At 45.1% G+C, this 17,473-nt stretch overlaps 1 protein-coding gene across 1 annotated transcript in view; it reads right to left on the bottom strand.

Moving 5' to 3' along the window:
• Positions 1 to 17,473, bottom strand: part of ATXN10 (ataxin 10) — a gene marked incomplete at both ends in the record, with an annotated part of 107,696 nt that overhangs the window by 16,601 nt on the left and 73,622 nt on the right. Inside the window, one exon of the mRNA XM_080609836.1 lies at positions 107 to 170. Within this exon, the coding sequence (XP_080465962.1) occupies positions 107 to 170 (64 nt within the window). The remainder of the gene's footprint in view (positions 1 to 106; positions 171 to 17,473) is intronic.

Here is a 17,473-nt window from a genome sequence, read left to right as displayed (position 1 = left end):
TAGACTTAGCTACCAAGTGAAAGCAATGCTGGCATAAATACATTAAACCTCCACACCTTTTCTTATGAGTCATATTCAATAATTATAATTCTTTTGTAAAGGATACAAGGATTGTTGTCATCAATGCTGCAGTTGTCCAGGATCAAGGGGATGCCATCTAACTCATAAACCTAAATAAAAACAGAAGTTTAATTTAACAGATGTCTCAACAATACTAATGATGTTTCATGCAAGAAACAGGTAAAACATAACAGATGTTTGTTTCACCCAAAATATTAAACATGTTAACATTAATTCCAGTGCAAATCTGATGTTTTCAGCAGTAAGTATCACAAAATAGCAACAACAGAAGCAGACATTAATTTCACATTCTTTCTTCATTTAGCATGTGTTTGACTGAGGTATTTTCAATGTCATGCTTCTCACACTGAGCCAGAAAAAGCGATGCTTACTGACAGCTCATACTTGCTTCCAGAAGGAAAAAAAAAAAAAAAAAAAAAAAGAAAAGAGTGAATAGGAAAAAAAAAAAAGTTGAAGAACACATATACACATGCATACAAGTTAGCATGGGGCCACGTGTCTTCTGTATCTGAGTCATTTGGTTAACAGAATAAGTAAGTATTCTGGGAATGCAAAATTTTAATTAAAATCCACACATGCTTCAAAAGAAGTTAATACTGGAATATAATGAGATTCCTTCAAAGTTAAGTGGGAACAGAAGCAGTAAACCACAGCCTTAGTGATACCTTAACGTAAAAATCAGTTGCTAACTACTACTGCCTTACACACCCACTGAGAGTCTCTTGGACATCCTACAATTAAATTGTATGTATACTTTGACCGAGTTAGGCATAGCATTTGTCACCATGATGCCAGCTTTAGCAGTTACCTGTGATTTACTACACAGTGAATCAAAGCAAGGGAAAGAAGCTTTACAATGTACCCACCCAAGACAAATCTATATACTTCTCAGTCCAAATACGAGGCAAAGAGCTCAGATTCCTGAACAACCACTATTATAGAAATTCCAGTCCATGCCAGCTGTTCCTGAGCCACCACTGGTCCACTAAAAGAGTGTTTCATGGTAACCTAAAATTCATGTCAGTGTATTGTAATGATCTGGGCTGCAATATGAGTCAGTTTAGCAGTAGCTTTGGATTTAGTGGAGCCATTTCTGCAATGAGTGTCCCAAATAGTGAAAGGAAGTGATCACTGTCCCCCCCACCAGGCTATCCCACTTGCATTCTAAGAGTCTCTCAAATCTTCTCACTTTCATCTGCCTGTAATCTCCCGCATCAGCAGATTTTGTGAATATCCAGAAACCACCATCCCAAGTCTCAATCACTTACGCAGATTCATTGGAACTATGCTGCACGATACAAAGAGGCTACTGAATTTTTCCAAATAATTATTGGTCTTCAAGTTTTTCCTTTAAAGAGAGATGTCTGGAAAATGCACAGTGCAGAGTAAAGCAGTGGAACTTTTGCACGGATCATCTGCAGGGCTTGCAAAAGGACTCAATAGAGCACAAGCTTCAAATCTCACTTTAAATAAGGTGCAAAATTATCCTGGGAAGAAACCATGTAGTAGCTGGTGTGAAACTGGCTTTAATCCATCTAGATTTTGGAAGAAATTATAGACAGAAATTATGGAACAGAAAAATAGTTCTGGTGACTGTCTGGTAAACTAATTGCCCTGTGTTACAAGAGATCACTAAAACTATTCTCCATTTACATTATTGACAACACAGCTGGCCAATAACGTGGAACTGCACTGGACTGTAACAAAACCACAAGGTTATTTTATTATGAAGAACTATATTACTTTATTCTGAACTATACTGAAACAGTAAACGAAGCTGCAACCTACGTGTAGGCTGAAATCACAACCACATTTAAATTAATTACAAAGGTTACTTAAGACAAAAAATTACAGCTTTGTGATAGTGTTCTTTAGTACCTTAGTCAAGTTAGCACCAAAATTTCTGCCCTAATAGCAGTTTTTGCAATTGTTTTCTATAAAGCAGAAAAATAGAACATCCAGCAGGTTATCTGTCCTTGCAGTTAAAAAAGGTATCTTTCACAACACAGCTTTATATTGCTGTCCCACTTGTTTTCTATACTTGCCTTTGAAACATAATGAAGATTGGTTTCATGCCAGTGAGAAATTCAAATGCATTATGCTTAAACCAAAATGCATTCCTCAGTGACAAAGTGACTGCTAGTTTTTTTCCTCTTTCTGTGTACATGGAATTTTATACTCTATTTCAATTACTTAAACCGGACACTGAACAGAAGCCCATGTAGGCAAATGTACTAAATAAATATTAAACAAGAACGTATGAAAATTACCAGCCCAGCCCATGCCTACTGCCCTTGTGGCCAAGGAACAATATAGTGTTTTATTCAGATAGTTTGGAACATGTCAGTCCTATGGGAAAAGCTGTGCTTTTTTCTCTTAATAACCACTGAAAATATTCAGGCTAAAATTAAAGCTTTCATGTTATCTTACAGAATTCACATTTATTCACCTTACATATAAATAAGGCCACAAACATAATAAAGGATATCCGCCCATAAAGAAGTACTTCTGATAACCTCCCAGTATTTTCTGTTGAAATTCATGGAAGTAATCATCATTAACACAATAATCAACAGCAGAGCCCAGAAAAACTATAAATTACCTATAGACTGTTTCTTGAATCTTTCCCTCTAGCAGCAATGGAGCCAAGCTCAGGGGTAAGAATGCAAATTCTCCAAGCATGAGAGTGCTTGTTGATGATTCTGTGTGCATCTATCTAGTAAAATGCAACTACAGTCTCCAGGTCCAGCAACCATACGGACAGTAACAGAAAACCTCCAGCAAAAAGAAGCTCTTCAAAGAATCATTAACACTTCAGGCATTAGAAACATTACCTGGTCAACTAAAAGAATACTGTCATGCAAAAAGAACATTTATGCCTCAGGTAACAACAGCTTGAACATAAATTATTCTTCCACCAGAACATGACCAATTCTCAGTCTTCAATTGATGCAGAAGGCAGAATGAAAAATGTGTTTGTTTCAGCCAAAGAATATTTCTATTTCTTAAAATTTTTATTTGGTCTAACAATAGATAAGCAAAAGGAAATGCATTCTCACAAAGAGAAGTGGACTACCAACAGTTTGAGTAATCCATGCTAGCACCTGCTCTTCTTTTTACATGTTATGGATTGGTACATTGACAAATAGAAAGATGAATTTCTACCTTAAAAAGCAGCTGGGTGCAGGAAACACATACTCTAGAAGCAAGTAAAAAAGCGGGAACACGCAGGAGCCATTTATATGTAGAAACTCCAGATATGGCATTCATTACAGATCACCAGTTTCCTAACGGAAAAAAAGCCTGTCTCCAACAACATTTAGCTCCAGAGCATTACATTTAAATTCACATTAGTGAACCTAGAAGAAAAAAGGCTTCTGGGAGCAACGTAACTGGCAAATTTCACATTTTAATGGACTTGGCTCCTTCTGTCTTTGCAATGCTCTTAGTTCTTTCACACAGCTACAAGTGTCAAAAAACGCAAGTAGCAGCACATGGTTCATAGGTACAGATGTGCTGACAGGTTGCCAAATGCAAGCCTTCATTTGCATTGGGTCAGGGATTAAGCTGCTACTACCCAGCTTCCCCCCTCAGGAGTACTACTTTGGGTTCCTCATTTACCTACTTGTTGATTCTCATGAGGATAAAATGAGGAGTATAACACTATTTCTGATACCCATATTTCTCTGACAAATTTTATTTGAACTGGCTAATGGATATAAATGCTGGAGGAAGTAGAGTAAGGTAGAAGGGGAGTAACAACACATTCGGGATAGCATGACCTGAAAAAAAACCTGAAAGATGTATTAAGCTTGCAGAAAACAAATCTATTGACTGTATTTTCTGTTTTCTCTTAGTACCCGAGATCACTGAAGCGATTACATTTCAACATACTTCTGAAGAGCTGAATCATCAACATATTAACAACCATCTGACATGAAAGAGCAGAATCCTAAGCTGTATCAACAGAAGCATAGCCTGTAGGTCAAGAAAAGCAATTATTTTCCTTGGTATTCATTTGACAGCAACCTACTCAAGGGGCTGAAGCTATGCCATGCGAAGAGAGGGAACTGGGGGGTTTTATCCTGGAGAGGAGGCGGCTTCAGGAAAACCTGATGTCAACCTTCAGTACCTACAAAGAGGTTACTAAGATGACACAGCTGCTGTCCTGACTCAGGTTCACAGTAGTTTAAATAGACAAAATATGGTAATGGAAATGAAACTGAGAACTTTCTGGCTGTACACAAAGAAAAAATTTTACAATGAAGATATGGAGCAGGTTGCCCACAGACACTGTGGGCTCTCCATCCTGGAGGTTTTCAAGACTTGCCTAGAAAAGCCCTGAGCAACCTCCTCTGAATTCAGCTTTGAGCAGGAGGTTGGACTAGAGACCTCCTGAAATCCCTTCCAGCCTGAATGACTGGGCTAATCTAAGCCTTTTCCATCTCCAACAAAAATGAAAGGGCTAAAACCATGAAAGAAGTGTAAGTCCAGTCTTCACATTAGTTAAAGACCAGATTCTTTCTACCCTAATATGACCTTTCCTTGGTTATAAAGCTGAGAAAAGTTGTCAGAAACAGTTTATCAGAGTATGTAACAAACAGAAATAGTTCTAGAAAACATATGATTCTTGCCCACTGATGGAATAATCCTGCATATACACTATCTCCACACAACAGAGAAATCTTAAATTAATTTGTATTTTGGATGTCAGACAGTTCACATAATTTTGTTCCTATAAGCTCATGTAACTAAGAATTAATGCCTGAGAGTAAATAAAACGGAATCCTCAACTGTACAAGCTAAGACGACTGTGTTTTCTAGAGTAAAAGGTAAGAATTTGTACAATTCAATATACTGAAGAAATATCTGGGCTGCCTGGGAAGAAAACAGAGGAATAAAAGTGAGGCCTAAAACTACATTTTATTAGGAAAAAAAAAAAGAGTGAAAGTATAAGCAACATGGTTAACCTACAGCAAACGCTTGCTAGTGAACACAGTAACGTTTAATCAGCTTCAAGGAAAAAATGTTTTGTTATCTGCATTCAGGAGGACAAGAAGTAATGGGCCTAACAAACATAATATTCACATTACACACTCATAAAACATTTTTAATGATGATGGTTAGTCAAGCACTGCAATACACTGAAACACAAGTCTCAAAGACTTCTGGATAATTCTCCAATATTGCAAGTCTCCACAAATGACCTGACAAATCTTAAAACCATGAACACTCTTAAGCAGCCCTGTTCTGGACAGGTGAATGATTATGACCCTTTGAATTCCTTCTGTCTCTACGTCTGCATGACCTTCTCAGACAGAAAACCATACTAAAATAAATCATGCCAAAGAAAAGTGATCCAATGAAATACACACAGGGAATTTGTTGCCAATCTTTGGTCATCATTGAAGATACATTTAAGTCCTACTCCTTCTGAATGTACAGATGGGGACTACATAATGACTGTGTGATAAGAAATACATACTTAAGACCCTGCCACCAAACAGGCTGACCAACAAGAGTCAATTTTCCTGCAAGACCTGCTCAACAAGGTAACGTGATTAGTAATTAAACATCTGGGCAGAATCCAAGCATTCACAAGAGTAGGAATAGATCAACTGGTCAGGTTCACAAATAGGCTCCTCTGCAGCTATGATGATACTGAAAAATGTTATTTCATATTTTTCATTTCTGAGTCTCAGTTTGGGGCTTGGTTTTGTTTTATTTTTCAGTTTTTCCAAGCAGCAGAAGTGATAGGAGATATACAATAGATTCTACTTCAAAGGACAAAAGGTACACTTTAGTCCCTTAATGCTAGTGGATTCCTAGGTCCACTGCAGACTATAGGCACTTTGGCTTAGAACAGAGGCAGCTGTGGCTTGCAGCAATCAAGTCTGTTATTAGAGTTCACCACATCCTGCAGATCTACTGAAATACTTGTGGACAGAGGCTCCTTTCCCCAGGACATCACAGCAGACTTGCTTAGCTAGTTTGAGAGCTCCTCGCAACAGCGTGAATGACTTTGAGAGCTAAGAGAAATCTCTGTGTCCATTTCAGTCAAGGCAATGTCTCCAGAATACTCTTCCATCTACTGCACAGTTTAGGTAAGCATGTATTTAACATTTGAATGTTTGAAATGCAGAAATTATGGCAACAAAATTAGTTGCTCTGCTACATTGATTTCAAATATATTGTCCCTCTTTCAGCATTATTTCCTGGAGAGACATGAGGTTTATTTCAACTCTCCCACAAAAGGTGACCCTTGCCTCTTTCTAAGACATTAAAAAAGGTAATTAAAAAAAATATCTTAGAATCTAATAGTGGGATTCCTTTGTGATGTCCTAAAACTCTCTGAAAAGCATTGGTTTAGAGGATGTCTGTTGGTCTTACTGAGAGGAGAGGGAACAGAACAGAAAACAACATGAAGGTACCAAGCACACAGTTAGGACTAAGTCAAAACAAGCAGAAGCTAGAATGTCCAGCTACTGGGAGAATGTAACAAGTCATCTCAGTTTTTGAGTAATATTTTCCATTAGTCTTTCCAAGAACAAAACATAGGAGTTTCCAGCCACTGAGATGATAATATAAACACTTCAAAATTCAAGAGACAGTAATACAATTGGCTTGTTTTTCAAGCAATTCAGCTTTCATTATTATTTCATTATATCATTTCATTATTCATTATTTACAGTTTTGGAAACAGAGGCTACTTTTAACAAATAGATGCTGCTATGAGGAGCAGGCTCTTAGGTCTTTTTAAGTTTAGATCTGCTACTTAACATGGATAAAATACAGCCCAACAGAAGACAGATTTTGCTTTAAACACATTTGCTAGTATAATCTTTGCCTATCCTGGCAGCAGCAGTAAGAGAAAAGCACCATTCAGTATTAAACTCCTGCTCTATACAAATTTGTGTCAGAGTATGTTTCTCTGCTTCTAGTCACTCACTATCTTATCCACTAAACCTAGTAACAGGATAGTCTTACTTGCTGATTTCAAATCATTGCTATAAAAGAGGTTCTTTTAAGTTTTTTCTTTCATCAAAACAAGAAATAATATTAAAGGAAACTAAGTATAAGAATTAGCTACGTGACTAGAACTGGGCTGAAGAAACAACTTATACAAGATCATCAGAATTTCAGAATTGTATTTCGTTCCAAAGGATAGTGAAAAATGAAGATTTGAAATTACTCCAAAGTTCTGAAAAAAATACAGAGATATGGTTGGGTAAGTCAGACAATTAATTTCAGCTCTTTTAATCACTATTGCCATAGCAAGCTCACTGCCTTGGACTTCAAGAGAGCAGACTTTGGCCTCTTCAGGAACCTGCTTAGTAAGGTTCCATGGGATATAGACCTAGAGGGCAGGGGGGCCTAAGACTGTTGGGCGATTCAAGGATCACCTGCTCCAAGCTCAGGAGTGTTGCATCCCAACTAGAAGGAAGTGCAGCAGGAGGGCCAGGAGACCTCCTTGGATGGATAAGGAGCTGCTCAGGAAAATTCAAAGGAAAAAAGAGGCTTATAGAAGGTGGAAGCAGGGACAGGCACCCTGGGAAGAATACAGGGATGTTGTCCAGTGAGCTAGGGACCAGTTTAGGAAAGCTAAGGCCTAGTTAGAATTAAACTTGGCTAGGGATGTTAAGGGAAGGGAAGGGATTCTATAGGTACGTAGCGAATAAAAGACAGACTAGTGACAATGAAGGCCCCCTCCGAAAGCTATCGGGAGAACTGGCTACCCTGGGTTTGGAGAAGCCTGAGGTTTTTAATGACTTCTTTGCCTCGGTCTTCACTAGCAAAGACTCTGACCGCACCACTCAAGTCTGGAAGGCAGATGCAGGGACTGCGAGAATGAAGACCCTAGGCCCACTGTAGGACAGGATATGGTTCGAGACCATCTTAAAAACCTAAATGTGCACAAGTCCATGGGACCTGATGAAATCCATCTGCGGGTCCTGAAGGAGCTGGCGAATGAAGTTGCTAAGCCACTGGCCATCATATTTGAAAAATCATGGCAATCAGGTGAAGTTCCCGACGACTGGAAAAAGGGAAACATAACCCCCATTTTCAAGAAGGGGAAAATGGATGACCCGGGGAATTACAGACCAGTCAGTCTCACCTCTGTCCCTGGCAAACTCTTGGAGCATTCTGCTGGAAGGCATGCTAAGGCACATGAAAAACAAGGAGGTGGTTGGTGACAGCCAGCATGGCTTCACTAAGGGGAAATCCTGCCTGACCAATCTGGTGGCCTTCTATGATGGGGCTACAAAACTGATGGACAGGGGCAGAGCGGTTGATGTCATCTACCTGGACTTGTGCAAAGCATTCGACACTGTCCCACACAACATCCTTGTCTCTAAATTGGAGAGACATCAATTTGATGGGTGGACCACTCGGTGGATAAAGAACTGGCTGGATGGCTGCATGCAAAGAGTTGTGGTCAATGGCTCGATGTCTGGCTGGAGACCAGTAATGAGTGGTGTCCCTCAGGGATCGGTGTTGGGACCGGTCTTGTTCAACATCTTTGTCAGTGACATGGACAGTGGGATTGAGTGCACCCTCAGCAAGTTTGCTGATGACACCAAGCTGTGTGGTTCAGTTGATACGCTGGAGGGAAGGGATGCCATCCAGAGGGACCTCGACACGCTTGTGAGGTGGGCTGATGCCAACCTTATGAAGTTTAACCATGCCAAGTGCAAGGTCCTACACCTGGGTCGGAGCAATCCCAGGCACAGCTACAGGTTGGGCAGAGAAGAGATTCAGAGCAGCCCTGCAGAGAAGGACTTGGGGGTGCTGGTTGATGGGAAACTGAACATGAGCCGGCTTCAGTGTGCGCTCACATCCCAGAAAGCCAACTGTATCCTGGGCTGCATCAAGAGGAGTGTGACCAGCAGGTCAAAGGAGGTGATCGGAGCTAGCCCAGCTAGAGCCGGAGCCGGCACGCTTCAGTGACCGTGAGGTTCAGCAGAGATTAGGAAAATCAGAGGGGACAGCGCAGAGACATCGCGATTCCCGACATCTCCCGATCCCCGAAGCCCCAGCAGCCCTTGCGAGAGAGCGGCTGACGTGGCAGGGGGCGTTCCCGCGGTAACGGCGACCGCACCCCTGCCCCTTGCCTTGAAAGAGCCTTTGGGAGGGCAGCGACCTCACTGCCCACCGGGCGCAGGGAGGAACAAGCAGGTCGTGTTGTGGACTCTGTTGCTGGTGTCCCAGACTGCTGACCAATATGGTCGCCTCCAGAAGGAGAGCTTGCAGTAAGGAGACTGCAGCAACTCAGACAGAGACCCCGTCCCAAACCGTGGCTGTTCAGGTCTCTGGCTGCAGGGAGTGCCAGAGCCTGCTGCTGCCGAGGGAGGGAGGCCAGCATTCCACCTGTATGAGGTGTGAGCAGGTACAAGATCTGCTTAGATTGGTGGCAGAACTTAAAGAGGAGGTCGAGACGCTGAGGACCATCAGGGAGTGTGAAAGGGAGATCGACTGGTGGAGTAACTCCCTGGCGTGCCAGCAGGAACGGTTCCAGGGAGATACCCCCCAAAAGGGGATGGACCCCCTGCCCTCTCAGACAGAGGGGGATGGCCCGAGACAGCCCCTGCCCTGTAGCTGTCGCACAGAGGTAAGGGACCAAAAAGACGATGAGGGCTGGAAGCGAGTTCCAGTTCGGAACCGTGGGCAACCTTCCTCCCTTCCTGCCCTGCTTCCCCAGGTGCCCCTCAGTAATAGGTCTGAGGCCCTGGATCTTGATGGAGAGGTAAGTGAGGATGTGGTGCAAGGCCAGACTACAAGGTCACATAGGAAAAGGCGGTCAACTTCGCGCCTCAAGACTGCCTCTGACAAGAAAGAAAGAAAGGTCATTGTAGTAGGCGATTCCCTTCTGAGAGGAACAGAGGGCCCGATATGCAGAGTTGACCCTCATCATAGGGAAGTGTGTAGTCTGCCTGGAGCCCGGATCAGGGATATCACCAAGGCGCTTCCCAGCCTGGTGCACCCGACAGACTACTACCCACTGCTGGTCTTCCAGACAGGTGGGGGGGAAGCTGCTTCCCGCAGTCTGAGGGGGATGAAGAAAGACTACAGGGCCTTGGGGTGGATGGTGAAAGAGGCTGGGGCTCAAGTGATCTTCTCCTCACTTCTTCCATCTTCCAGTGATGATGTGGGACTGAATGGGAAAATTCAGTCTGTAAACGATTGGCTACGAGACTGGTGCTTTAGACAGGGCTTTGGGTTCTTTGATAACAGCTGGTTTTATAAGGCTCCAGACCGGATGATGGCACGTGGGAAAGGTTTAACTCACAGAGGCAAAAGGATGCTGGCGCATGAATTAGCAGGGCTCATTTGGAGAGCTTTAAACTAGATTCGAACGGGGATGGGGTTGTAGCTGGGCTTGCCCCAGTGGGGCAGCACTCTAGAATTGATGAAGACCGGGAGGCCTCCTATAATCCTAGGGTGAAATTGGCGAGCTCAGTTCCCTCCTTGAAATGCCTGTACACCAATGCGCGCAGCATGGGAAATAAGCAGGAGGAGTTGGAGACCTGTGTTAAGTCAGGAGATTCTGATCTGGTGGCAATTACAGAGACGTGGTGGGACAGCTCACATGACTGGAATATACTCATGGAGGGCTATGTCCTTTTCAGGAAAGACAGGCCAGCCAGGCGGGGTGGTGGGGTTGCTCTTTATGTGCGAGAGCAGCTGCAATGTACTGAGTTCTGTCCAGGGACAGAGGACGAGCGAGTTGAGAGTCTGTGGGTGAGAATTAAGGGGCAGGCTGGCAGGGGCGATACTGTTGTGGGTGTCTGTTACAGGCCACCAGATCAGGGTGAGGAAGTTGACGAGGCCTTCTACAGGCAGCTGAGAGCGGCCTCACAGTCACAGGCCGTGGTCGTCGTGGGGGATTTTAACTTCCCTGATGTTTGCTGGAAGGACTACTCAGCAACCCAGCCACAGTCCAGGAGGTTCCTCCAGTGTATGGATGATAACTTCCTCATCCAAATGGTGGATGAGCCAACCAGGAGAGGAGCACTGCTGGATCTCATCCTCACTAACAAGGAAGGTCTGGTCGAAGCAGTAAAGGTTGAGGGCTGCCTTGGTTGCAGCGACCACGAGATGGTGGAATTCAGGATCTTGTGTGGTAGGACCAGTGGAATAGCAAGTAGAATTGCAACCCTGGACTTTAGCACGGCAAACTTTGGCCTTTTCAAGCAATTGCTAGGGGAAATCCCATGGGCAAGGCTGCTTGAAGGTAAAGGGGCCCAAGATAGTTGGTTGACATTCAAGAATTGCTTATTCCAAGCTCAAGAGCAGAGCATCCCGACACGTAGGAAGTCAAGGAAGAGGGCCAAGAGACCTGCGTGGCTAAATAAGGAACTGCTGGGTATGCTCAAGTGGAAGAGGAGAGTTTATAGGTCATGGAAGGAGGGGCTGGCCACTCGGGAGGAATATAAGGCTGCTGCTAGAGGATGTAGGAAGGCAGCTAGGATGGCTAAGGCCTCCTTAGAATTAAATCTGGCGAGAGGGGTCAAGGGACAACAGAAAGAGCTTTTTCAAATACATAGCTGATAAAACTAACACCAGAGGCAAGGTTGGCCCACTGGTGAACGGGATGGGTGCCCTGGTGACAGAAGATACAGAGATGGCAGAGTTATTGAATGCCTTCTTTGTCTCTGTCTACTCTGCCAGAGGCAGTCCTGAAGAGCCCTGTACTCCTGAGACCTCAGATGAAGTCAGGTCACTGGAGCAGTTTGCCTTAGTCAACAAGGAATGGGTTAGGGACCAGTTGAGCAATCTGGACATCCATAAATCCATGGGTCCAGATGGGATGCACCCGCGGGTGCTGAGGGAACTGGCGGAAGTCACTGCTAGACCACTCTCCATCATCTTTACCAAGTCTTGGGAAACGGGAGAGGTGCCTGAGGACTGGAGGAAAGCAAATGTCACTCCAGTCTTCAAAAAGGGCAAGAAGGAGGACCCGGGTAACTATAGACCGGTCAGCCTCACCTCCATCCCTGGGAAAGTGATGGAACACCTTATCCTTGATGCCATCTTAAGGCATGTCAAGGATAAAAGGGTTATGAGGGGCAGTCAACATGGCTTTACCAAGGGGAAGTCATGCTTGACCAACCTCCTAGCCTTTTATGAGGAAATAACATTGTGGATGGATGATGGCAGAGCGGTGGACGTGGTCTACCTTGACTTCAGCAAAGCATTTGACAGTCTCCCACAGCATCCTCATAGCTAAATTGAGGAAGTGTGGCCTGGATGATCAGGTAGTGAGGTGGACTGCAAACTGGCTGAAGGACAGAAGCCAGAGAGTTGTAGTCTATGGGGCGGAGTCTAGTTGGAGGCCTGTATCTAGTGGAGTGCCTCAAGGGTCAGTATTGGGACCAGTATTATTTAATATATTCATCAATGATTTAGATGAGGGAATTGAGTGTACTATCAGCAAGTTTGCTGATGACACCAAGCTGGGAGGAGTGGCTGACACGCCAGAAAGCTGTGCTGCCATCCAGCGGGACCTGGACAGGCTGGAGAGTTGGGCAGGGAGAAACTTGATGAAATATAACAAGGGAAAGTGTAGAGTCCTGCATCTGGGCAGGAACAACCCCAGGTTCCAGTACAGGTTGGGGAACGACCTGTTAGAGACTAGTGTAGGGGAGAGGGACCTGGGGGTCCTAGTGGATGGCAGGATGACCATGAGCCAACACTGTGCCCTTGTGGCCAAGAAGGCCAATGGCATCCTAGGGTGTATTAGAAGGGGGGTAGTCAGTAGGTCGAGAGAGGTCCTCCTTCCCCTCTACTCTGCCCTGGTGAGACCGCATCTGGAATATTGTGTCCAGTTCTGGGCCCCTCAGTTCAAGAAGGACAGGGACCTGCTGGAGAGAGTCCAGCGCAGGGCAACTAAGATGATTAAGGGAGTGGAGCATCTCCCTTATGAGGAAAGGCTGAGGGAGCTGGGTCTCTATAGTTTGGAGAAGAGGAGACTGCGGGGGGACCTTATTAGTGTATATAAATATATAAAGGGGGAGTGTCATGAGGATGGAGCCAGGCTCTTCTCAGTGGCAATGATAGGACAAGGGGTAATGGGTATAAACTGGAACACAAGAGGTTCCACTTAAACTTGAGAAGAAACTTCTTCTCAGTGAGGGTGACAGAACACTGGAACAGGCTGCCCAGGGAGGTTGTGGAGTCTCCTTCTCTGGAGACATTCAAAACCCGCCTGGACACATTCCTATGTAACCTTATCTAGGTGTTCCTGCTCTGGCAGGGGGATTGGACTAGATGATCTTTTGAGGTCCCTTCCAATCTCTAACATACTGTGATACTGTGATACTGTGATCCTGCCCCTCTACTCTGCTCTCGTGAGACCTCACTTGGAGTATTGTGTGCAGTTCTGGTGCCCTCAACATAAAAAGGACATGGAACTGTTGGAACAAGTCCAGAGGAGGGCCATGAGGATGATCAGGGGACTGGAGCACCTCCTGTATGAAGACAGGCTGAGAAAGTTGGGGCGGTTCAGCCTGGAGAAGAGAAGGCTGCGTGGAGACCTCATAGCAGCCTTCCAGTGTCTGAAGGGGGCCTACAAGGATGCTGGGGAGGGACTATTCATCAGGGACTGTAGTGACAGGACAAGGGGTAACGGGTTAAAATTTAAACAGGGGAAGTTTAGATTGGATATAAGGAAGAAATTCTTTACTGTGAGGGTGGTGAGGCACTGGAATGGGTTGCCCAGGGACGTTGTGAATGCTCCATCCCTGGTGGTGGTCAAGGCCAGGATGGACAGAGCCTTCAGTGACATGGTTTAGTGTGAGGTGTCCCTGCCCATGGCAGGGGGGTTGGAACTAGATGATCTTAAGGTCCTTTCCAGCCCTGGCTATTCTGTGATTCTGCAAAGTTCCATGTCATTCTGGCAAGCTGCCACTGTTTTGGTGGCTACAGTATTTTTGTCTTCCATGTTAAGCTTAACAAAGCATTTTAAGCACCTCACAATTAAAATAAGGGACTTTGTTTTGTGGGTTGTGTCTATCAGGGGTTTGGTTTATTTTTTGTTTGGTTTTTTTGGGAGGTGAGAGTGTTCTGTTGTTTTCGTTTTGTTTGGTTTGTTTTTCTTTTCTGTTTCACATTTTATATGATGTTGGTATAGCTTTTCTTCTGGAATAAAATTCCAGGCATGCCACAAAATATACTAATCTTCAAAATCATTCACATTGACTGAAAAACAATTACCACAAACTTTTCTGTTGAAGATTTCCTCATTACTGTTGTACACATGACCACACACTCTTCTAGTCAAAAAATCAACACAACAGTCTTGTGACCCTCTAGTAACCTCTTCATTCTATGGCTCATGCCGACTTTGGTACTTACTTCATTTCTCTCCCAACAGCCTACACACCTGATTTGCTGTTACCTTTCTTCAACATTTCAATTGTTCCTTGAAACCCAGTTCAACCGAAATATCCCTGAAAACCACCAACAGCTTACAACTTAGAGTAAGTGGGAATGGAAAAGGAGAAAAAGCAATTCAAATTCATACTCTCCTTTGACGAATACACACCCTCACTGAGGCCACATGTGTTATCACTCTCCCACATTGCTACTGTATTGCAAAACTGTTTCCACTCCCAAGGTCAAGGATTTCAACTCTTGCTTGGAAACTTCTGAATTCAGCAAGCAAAAATAAACTGCAGTCATATGTTCTGTCCTCTAATGATGATTTTAGTTGCGTCCAGCATTACTTTGTATTCTCCTTGTACTTCACTTTGAACCAAGGGTTTAAAAAAAACCCAATTCAATGCTAGACTGTCCTGGTTTAGCAGTAGCAGTCATTTTTTCTACTGGTGCAGCACTGTGTTTTGACTTTAGATCTGGGAATAATACTGATAAAGCCGATGTTTTCAGTTGTGGGTCAGAATGTTTACCCTGACCAAGGACTTTGTGAGTCTCATGCTCTGCCAGGGAGGAGGAGAAGCCAGGAGGAAGCAGGGACAGGACACCTGACCCAAACTAGCCAAAGAGGTATTCCATACCATAGCACGTCATGCCCAGGATGTAGAACTGAGAGTTCCGGGAAGGGCTGGATCATGGCAGGGTGGGGGTGAGGTACCGGTTGGTGAGCGGTTGTATTCTCTTCCTTGTTATTTCCTTTATCATTATTATTATTGGTGGTAGCAGTAGTGATTTGTGTTATACCTTAGTTATTAAACTGTTCTTATCTCAACCCGTGGGAGCTGCATTCTTTTGATTCTCCTCCCCGTCCCTCCAGGAGCGGAGGGAAGAAAGGTGGGGGGGGGGAAGTGGACTTCGTGGTTCTGATTTACGGCCTGGGCTTAAACCACGACAGTTCTTTTTGGCGCCCAACGTGGGGCAGGAAGGGTTGAGATAACAACAGATCTGACTGAGGCACAATGCTGATTTATAGGCTCTCAAAGTTGTTTCTCTTGATGTCACAGTTTCAGTATGCTGTAGCTTACTTAGAGCCGGTATTTGCTGTGTTAGTGTTTATCAAGTGTGGGCCTTGGGCTAAGGTTCTTGTTTCACTGTATTTTACGGTAATGGCTTGTAATACGGGCGGGCTCCGGCAGCAGGGCGGGATGGACGTGGCCGTGGACTTGTACCTTGTACCTGGCCGTCCCGCTGCTCTTCACTGTCCTGGCCCTCGTCCTCGCGTCCGTCTTTGTGAAGCTGCGGGGAGCTGAGGGGGAGCGGCTCCGGGAGCCGGCGGCGGCCGAGGCGGCCCGGGAGAGCGGCCCCGGGGACCAAGCGGCGGCGGGAGCGGGGCCGGAGGCCGGGAAGGAGGCGGCTGCCGAGGAGGGGAAGGAGGCAGCTGCCGAGCAGCGGGAGGAGGCGGCGGAGGAGCCGAGCCCCACGGCCGAGCCCAGCCCTGCGGCAGCCGAGAGCATCCCCCAGCAGCCGTCCGCCGAGCCCCGTGAGCCCGAGCCCCAGGAGGATGCAGGAGACCACGCAGCACTTTCCAGCAAGGCAGAGGAGGAAGATCTGGACTCAGAAAAAGCAAAGCTGGTGGTGAGAGAGCCTTCAAGCACAGCAGCTACACCAGCCTCAGTGACAAGTACAGCAGCAGCATTTGAGTTTTGACAGTTTTGAATGGCCTTTGGGTACCCTTGGGACCTGCCTGCTGATTGTGATGGGGATCACCATGTTGGCACACACACAGAGTGTGTTCTACCCATGGCCATTTTGTCTGATCCCGAGAGTTAAGCAGAGTCAGGTTTGGGTCTTGTCTGGGTTTAGACAACACAGGGGGACCGAGAGGTTTTCCCCAGGGCTGGACAGTCATGAGTGTCATGGTGTGTGGGACAGTATGGGCGAGTATCTAATCCACTGGGCCCCTCCAGTGCTTTGGAAGCGTCGGAGATGGAAGGCAGCTGTGTGGAGTCCCCAACAACAAGTTGCAGAGACTGCTGCAGGGGAGGGTGAATTATTTTGAGCCTGATGGGCCCGTGACACTTCAGGCCATCAGAGCAGAGATGCAACACAGAGATGGACTCATGATCGAGGGGTGGACTTTGCAATGGGCCTCTCCTGCCCTGAAAGACTGTTACAAGAGATGGAGCCCACCATCATGGACCGAATGGACTCAGCAGCTTTATAGGGATTGGTCTGTGCACTAAGATAACAGTGCACTGAGATGAGAGTGAGGGTATATGGAAAATGTGGGATCTGAGCATGACGTGAATGGTATGGAATAAGGGGTGGATACTGTCCTGGTTTAGCAGTAGCAGTCATTTTTTCTACTGGTGCAGCACTGTGTTTTGACTTTAGATCTGGGAATAATACTGATAAAGCCGATGTTTTCAGTTGTGGGTCAGAATGTTTACCCTGACCAAGGACTTTGTGAGTCTCATGCTCTGCCAGGGAGGAGGAGAAGCCAGGAGGAAGCAGGGACAGGACACCTGACCCAAACTAGCCAAAGAGGTATTCCATACCATAGCACGTCATGCCCAGGATGTAGAACTGAGAGTTCTGGGAAGGGCTGGATCATGGCAGGGTGGGGGTGAGGTACCGGTTGGTGAGCGGTTGTATTCTCTTCCTTGTTATTTCCTTTATCATTATTATTATTGGTGGTAGCAGTAGTGATTTGTGTTATACCTTAGTTATTAAACTGTTCTTATCTCAACCCGTGGGAGCTGCATTCTTTTGATTCTCCTCCCCGTCCCTCCAGGAGCGGAGGGAAGAAAGGTGTGGGGGGGGAAGTGGACTTCGTGGTTCTGATTTATGGCCTGGGCTTAAACCACGACATAGACATATAAATTTATCTGTGGCAAAGATATAAACACACAATACTCAAATGAAAAAATGTGTGAGAAAAGATCTAGTATGATTCTGAAACATAAAAGTGATTTGTGCTAGTGATTGATGCACTTCATGGTAAAATTCTGCAGCT

The sequence above is a fragment of the Psittacula echo genome, assembly GCF_963264785.1.
Source record: "Psittacula echo genome assembly, chromosome: 1".
NCBI classification, from domain to species: domain Eukaryota; kingdom Metazoa; phylum Chordata; class Aves; order Psittaciformes; family Psittacidae; genus Psittacula; species Psittacula echo.
The sequence above is the reverse complement of the archived record's forward strand: the minus strand, read 5'-3'. Positions and strand labels throughout refer to the sequence as shown.